The sequence below is a fragment of the Physeter macrocephalus genome, chromosome 18 (genome assembly GCF_002837175.3).
Source record: "Physeter macrocephalus isolate SW-GA chromosome 18, ASM283717v5, whole genome shotgun sequence".
In the NCBI taxonomy this organism is placed as follows: Eukaryota; Metazoa; Chordata; class Mammalia; order Artiodactyla; family Physeteridae; genus Physeter; species Physeter macrocephalus.
In genome coordinates, this window is record NC_041231.1 from 5,593,235 (window position 1) to 5,600,015 (window position 6,781).

Sequence of the window (6,781 nt, forward strand, 5' to 3'; positions counted from 1 at the left end):
CGACAGTGAGAGGCCAGCGTACCGCAAAAAAAAAAAAAAAAAAGTTGTGTATGAAGCTGTGTGCAAAGTCTGTTCTGTTTTATATCATTTATCGCAGCAAACACGTGGGAACAATCTAAAAGCTTATTAATGGTAAATAATTTACCATTAAATATAATTGGTAAGTAAATCGTGGTGCCCAGAAACCAGAATTAATAGCTCAATGTGATGATATTTATTCTAGGATCTGGGTTTATAGCAAATCCTGTGCCCAAGGAGCACAGTCTACGAACAAGTAAACCATGTGGTCTAAATTGCTTTTTTCAAGGCAGAGGCTTCTCTGGGAGACAGGAGACCTCAAGCATTGCACGCCTTCCAGTGTTTGTCTAACTGGGTCAGAGCCAGACTGGCGTACCGTGACTACCTGTACACTGAGACACTTGCTTCTCTTCCTGTAACAGTATTTGGCGTCTGCATTCAGATTTTAAAAGCCGCTTGCAGTTATTGACTCACAAGTACGTGCTGCCTTTTCTCTCTGGAGTCAGATGTTTCCAGTGAGGCGTCTTGGTCCTCCGGCCTCTGACGTGACCTTGTGACAAAGCTGGGCGACCCCGCTCCTCACTGCCCCCCAGAGCCACCCCATTCTGAGGCTGCTCTGGCTTTTACAGGATTAGCTCAGCTCAGAGTCCGGGCCTGTTCACAAAACTGACACAGGAACCAGCGGGAAGAGCAGCCCCGGGGCCAGGCTTGGGTCTCCGCCCGCGGCTCCTGGGGTCAGAGCGGATGAGCCAGAGGGGGAAGGACCCACGGCGGCAGGAAGGCTCCTGGGTCTCAGCCTCCAGACCTCCTTCTACCAGGGGCTCCTCTTGCAAGGCCCCCAGGGCCCCTCCCCCTGAGCTGAGTACCAGCCCAGAGTGCTTATCTGCATGCTCCTCTGCTGGAAGCCCTCCTTGGTGTCTGAGTCTCTCTCTTGTCTGTCGTGCAGCGAGTCTGCTGTTTTAAATGTGCTGACTTACTGCATCTTGTCACAGCCCTTCACGCAGGCGGATGTACCTGAGGTTCAGCGAGGCTGCGGGCTCACCCAGCCTGGACTCCACTGTCCCCTCTGTGACCCACCCGCTGTTCTCTCCTGCCCCCCGCTCCCCGGTGGGATATTGTCTTGGTTCTCCACTTGCCTTATGTGTGGACAGAGCTATAGTTATCATTATATTATTTAGTTATATATCAGTGTATTGTAATCATATTAGCATATATGTTACACGTTAGCGTGTTATATGTTATATATTTGTATAGTACATATGTTATGTATCAGTATATTATACGTTATGTATTAGTGTATTTATTATACATGTTATGTATTAGTACATTACCAATGTTATGTATCAGTACATTATATGTTATGGATTTGTATATCATGTGTTATGTATTTGTGTATTATACAGATTATGTATTAGTGTATTATACCTGTTATGTATTAGTACATTATACATGTTATGTATTAGTGTATTATGTGCTATGTATCAGTTAATTACATGTTATGTATTTGTATATCATGTTATATATTCGAGTATTATATATTATGTATTAGTGTATCATACATGTTGTGTATTAGTGTATTAAAGGTGTTAGGTATCGGTATGTTACGTATGGGTATGCCATACGTTATGCGTTCGCGTATTATATATGTTGTGTATTAGTGTATCCTACATGGTACATATTCGTATGTTATAAATGTTATGCGTCAGTATCTACGTCATTTCACCCAGACTCTGATCCGGAACCGCCAGCGCTCGGCCCCCTGCTCTCTGCCCTCCACACCTGTCTTCCTCATGTCCCTCCTTCGTTCACCACCAGGTTCTGGAGGGTCTGTGTGAGTTCGCCTCCAGGGCGGCACCCCTACCGCAGGTTTAGTTCTGCTGCTACCCTTTTTCTTGCCCTGAGCTGCTCCTTCATCCGTCCCATCGCTCTGTCTACCCCGTCCTGTCGCTCTTCTGTTTCTGCCCGGGATCTCTTCGTGCCCTCCCAGGAGCCACGGGACTTTTCACCTGTTGACCACTACGGGAAACCTCCGCGGATGCCTTTCTGGTCCCGCCGTGGGCCTCCGAGGTGTGCGTCTCTGTCTTCTGAACGCTGCTCTCTAGGCCACCCTCCGTGTCTTCCTAACAGCCCCCTGGCGTCCGGGATCCCTTTTGCCTGACCTCAAACACAGCAAGATCTTTTCAGGCTTGGTGTTTGTCAGAGCCCGACCTTGCCCCACTCTCGGGCCCTCACATGCCGTTCAGAGCCCCCGTCCCATCGGCTGCCGAGCAGACAGCAGGCCCCTTCCTGGCAGCTCCTCTGCTGTGCCCACTGCCCAGGCCTGCAGGACCCTGAACGATGGAGCATGAGGAAAGCTACAATCCCTGCAAGCCCCGACCCCGGGCCTTTCTGCTTCTGTCCCCCAACCCCATGGCACTTGTATGGACTCTGGGCCCGTTCAGGCGTAGACGCTGGTGACATCACAGGGTTTGTTTCTTGTTTACTTTCCTCCCTCTGAGGCAGGGACCTGCCATTTGCAGTCGTGTTTGTCACACAAAGCGCCTGCGTTGTTTCCCCTCGTGACACCCTGCTGTCTCTGGGGGCCTGACTGTTGGTCCCATACCTGCCGTGACACCCATTCTGAGAATGTGGACAAAGCCATGGGGCCACCACGACTTACCCGCTGGGCGGGCACCTGGCCGAAGCCGCACCCCTCCTCTGCCCTCCTTTCCCCGTCATGGAAGGCCCCAATTTAGCTGTGCTCCTAACCTGACAGATTAAGGCTATGTCGTCCAGCTTTCCTTGCAGCGAACGAGGCTGTGTGATTAAGCCCTGGCCGAGGGGACGTTGGTGGACAGGCGTGTGCCGTGTGGGGGAAGCACAAGCCCTGGACTGCTTTGCGGGCAGGCGCGGGGCCCCCGGGGCGCCAGGCTCGAGGGCAACGAAGAAGGTGCCGGGAGCCTCAGGGCTGTTTCAACGGAGAAAAAGAAGCTTCCGCGGTGCTGGGGTTTCTTTGTGACGGCAGCCTAGCCCACGCTGCCTGGTACAGTCTCCGGAGATGTGCCTCCCCGGCCTCTGCCCGCCGTGTGGGACGGCCCCGTGCAGGGCCGGGCGGTGCCGGGTCGCTGAGGCTGGCTCTCTGCTCCGCAGCCTTCCAGATTCCTCCCTATTACGAACGGTTGTGGGCACGCTGGGCCTGCAGGCCAAGACAAACGCTCCTCTTCCGGCCACACGAGTCACAAAGGGTGCCAAAGGGGGTGGCGGGGGTCTCCCAGAGGTGGCCAAGCCAGGCGCCTCCACAGCGCTCTGGACTCTGCGGCACTGCCAGGGGCCACGGCACAGGACAACCGAGGCCCGGCTCCCGGCCCTCCATCCGGCCAAGACTCAGGCTCACGCCCTGGAAAGGGTCTTCGCGGCTGTTCAGTCAGCACCAGGCTGCCACCCGGGGCTGTCATGCCCGTTCCGCGGGGTCAAGAGGCTCAAGAAACCCCCCCAGAGGGTGGGCGAGGGTCGAGAGGTGGTCCTCGTCCCCGCCGTCCCTCCCCTCCGCGCCCCCGGCCAGCGCAGACGCGCCAGGGGGTCTGGAGCCCAGGCAGAGGGGGATGGCTTCACCACCCGGCACACACGGCCAGCCCGGCTTCGGCCCGGACAGAGGGCCGGCCGGGGGGCCGCGGGCTCTGAGTGGGTGGCTATCGGGGACAGACACCGAGAGCGGGTGAGCGGGGTCCGGGTCAGCGGCCAGCCCCACGCATCTGTGTGCTCGCGGGCTCCTCCAGCGTGACCATCCCGATGGCCCGTGTCCCTCTTCTCTGGGGTCCACTGCTTCTCTGTGGATGAAGAGAGCTCTACGTTAATGCACCTGGAAATCGATGCCTCACTTCCCCAGAGCACGTCTGGCCACAGAGAGTACGTCCGGTCAGGGTCAAAGGGCAGAGGTCACAAGGCCGAGTCCTTTCCCCAGGACCGGGGCCAGTCGGGATGGGGTGCCCACCCTCAGATCCCCTGTGCTGTGCTGGACACGCCTGCCAGCTCCACCGACAGGAAAGACAGCTGGAGCGAGGGGTTCCCAGGTCAGCAGGGACGACGGCCTCCACCTCCCGAGATGCAGAGTACACGTGCAGACATGCACACGTACACACGCACACGCCTCGCTCCACCTCTCCGCTGCAAGCCCACGGAGCTTCGCCACCTGCTCCAGGTCCGAGGGTGTCACTGAGAACCCGCTGCCGGACGTGCCTCAGGCCCCGGGGAGGGACGGCCTCCACGTCGTGTGGACAGAGAACTGGGCGGCCCTCTCCTCGCCCTCTGGTCCCCACCGCCCCTGCTCCCAGCCCGCCAGGGCGTGCAGATGGGTCCAGGCCTCAACCTCGTCTCCCCAGAGCTCGGAGCAGCTGGGCTGCGTCCAGGCGGCAGCCTAACCCCATGCCCCGGCCATCCCCCCTCCACGCGCCCCCCCACCTCCAGCGTCTGCCTCCGCCTGGTCAAGACTCCTGATCGGTTCAGAATCGCAAGTGGAGATAATGTGCCATCTCTCGGAGGGGTTCGAGGGGGGAAACGGTCTGCTCCACACCCCCGCCACGGTGCACACAGTAAGCGCATAACAGATGCTCGATGCACTGCACACAAGGTGGGAAGTGCCAAGCAAGGGTCTCCGACAGGAGCTCAGGGGAGCGGTGGCCCTGTGGGCTGGACCTGGCCTGCGGTCTCTTCCCACAGTGATGCTGGCATGGGGCGGCCGGGGGTCTGTGGAAGAGAGGCAGCGCTCCAGGAAACCAGAATGAGCAGAGACCCCGCCCCCGGTGTGGAAGTGGGGCTGCGGGGACCCCGCACTGCTGGACCTGGGGCTGGACACCCAAGGAGCCTTTGTATCCCTCTGGGCACAAACCAAGGTCCCCTGAGTGCTGCAGATGTGGACACGGAAACTCAGCACCCCAAAGCGCCCTCGCTCCCGGCAGAGCCGAGGAAAACAGCACACGAAAGCCACGGTTATCAAGTTCTTTTGTCTTTTTATTGGCAAAGTAAATATATTTTTACGAAGGACCAAAGAAAATATATATAATTGTAACATATGTACACCAGCTTTATAGATTTTATTTCAAATTTACACAATGTTGACATGTTATTAAAAGATTTTATGTAGATGCACCTATGTACATTCTATTTACATACATTCATAGGATGTGAAATAAACCTCTCAAAACAAGCTAGTTCATTTGATATTAATTTCTAGACAAAATAAGGAATGCATTTCTAAATCAGGATTTTGGGCGGCTCTCTCTAGCTCTTCTACACGCAATGCAGCGGCTCCCCTCTCCTCCTGAAGGTGACCCCGGAGGCTGCCGTCTGGATTTGTCTGGAAACAGGATGAGGGGCAGAGCCACACCGGTACCACTGCCCCGGGGCAGACCTGCATCTGTCCGTCTGCCCCGCACATTTAACTCAAGCGCATGCACTGCCACCTCGCCAAGAGGGGGCTTGTCACCCAATCCCACATCCACCCGGAGGCCAGGTCCTGCACCCCAGACCGCCCCACCGTGCCCTGCAGGGGTCAGGCCAAGGGAGGCATCTTGGACGAAGCGACGCTCACGCTGCAGTGCGGCCCCGGACTTCTGGCCTACTCCCTTCTCCCCGGCACGGCCCCCTCCGGGAACTGACATTTCAAAACCGCACGTTTCTCCTTCCCCAGCAACCGAGCGCTAGCCCTGGCCCAGGCGGGGAGCCCGGCGGGAGAGGGGCCGGGCCGCAGGAAGGCACTAGGGCCCCCAGGCCGCCCCCGGGCCCCCCCAGGCGGGGGCGGGTGGAGGCGCTGGGTCCGCATCCCCGGGCTCCAGAAGGCGGCCTGGAACGTCCTCGTCGACAAGTCCCTCTGAAGGAGGCCAATAACTTATCGCTACAAAGTACCGGGCGGGGCGGGTGGTCGGGCGGCGCCAGCCCGGTCAGGGTCAGGGCCGAGGCGCACGGCTGCTGCGGGGGAAGCGGTGCACCTTGACGTGCTTGGACAGGTGGTCGCTGCGCGCGAACTTCTTCTCGCACACGGGGCACTGGTAGGGCTTCACGCCCGAGTGCGAGCGCCGGTGCCGGGACAGCTCGTCCGAGCGCGAGAACCTGTGGGACAGGGTGGTGAGCGGCCGCACCACTGCAGCCCCCGGGCCCCAGGGCTCGGGGTCCGCTGGGAGGGTCGCTGTGCCCCCCCCCCGCTGCCCCTCCGGCCCCTCCAGGGAGGCGCCCGCGCTGGGGCCTGAGGGCCGCTGGGGACCCCACAGGCCCCCGACTGCAGCTGTGCCTCCAGCCCCCCTTACACCAGAACTTGGGGCTCCGGTGAGGGTCCGTACGGGCAGCCCTCCCCCGCGAGAAGAGACAGGCCCGGGGACGAGGCCCCTGCCCAGCCCTGCGGGGAGCTCCCAGCTCCTCCGTCGCTTCCACCACAGAAGAGCAAGGGCCCTCAGACTTGGCCCCCTCGACCCCCGGACCCTACTTTCCTAAAAGCTGGGCCCCCTGCGATGTCCCCAAGCAAAACTGCACCCCTGCGAGGTGCTCCTGAGGGCTTAAATGGTTCCCCTGCGGCCCCCCTGTCGCGGCCCCCGCCAGCCTGGGAGCCCAGAGGCTGCTGGGGAGGAGCAGCTCGCTAGGGGACCCAAGCTGACCACGGGGCTTAGCCGTGGTCACCGACGTCAGGCACTCCAGGCTCTCCCCACTCCCGACCCTGGGCCTGGCAGTGGGACCCCCCCCCCCCCCCCCCCCCCCCCACACGCTCCCCCCCTCTGTGCTCTGCCTACACGCCCTG

General features: G+C 59.3%; 1 protein-coding gene and 1 long non-coding RNA gene across 4 annotated transcripts in view; both read right to left on the bottom strand.

The window, feature by feature from the left end:
- LOC114484223 (uncharacterized) overlaps positions 1-1,317 on the bottom strand; it is a 10,390-nt gene extending 9,073 nt beyond the window's left edge. Inside the window, exon 1 of the long non-coding RNA XR_003676852.2 lies at positions 493-1,317. This is a non-coding gene — a long non-coding RNA (uncharacterized lncRNA). The remainder of the gene's footprint in view (positions 1-492) is intronic.
- A 242-nt stretch (positions 1,318-1,559) lies between these two features.
- Positions 1,560-6,781, bottom strand: part of KLF15 (KLF transcription factor 15) — a 16,522-nt gene continuing 11,300 nt past the window's right edge. For 2 of the 3 annotated variants that reach the window (XM_028478941.2, XM_028478940.2), the window contains exon 3: positions 1,560-3,824. In XM_028478941.2, coding sequence (XP_028334742.1) covers positions 3,449-3,824 — 376 coding nt within the window. In that variant the 3' untranslated portion in view covers positions 1,560-3,448. Of the gene's footprint in view, positions 3,825-4,989; positions 6,103-6,781 lie in introns of those variants that run through there. The other variant, XM_024117301.1, reaches the window with a different exon arrangement.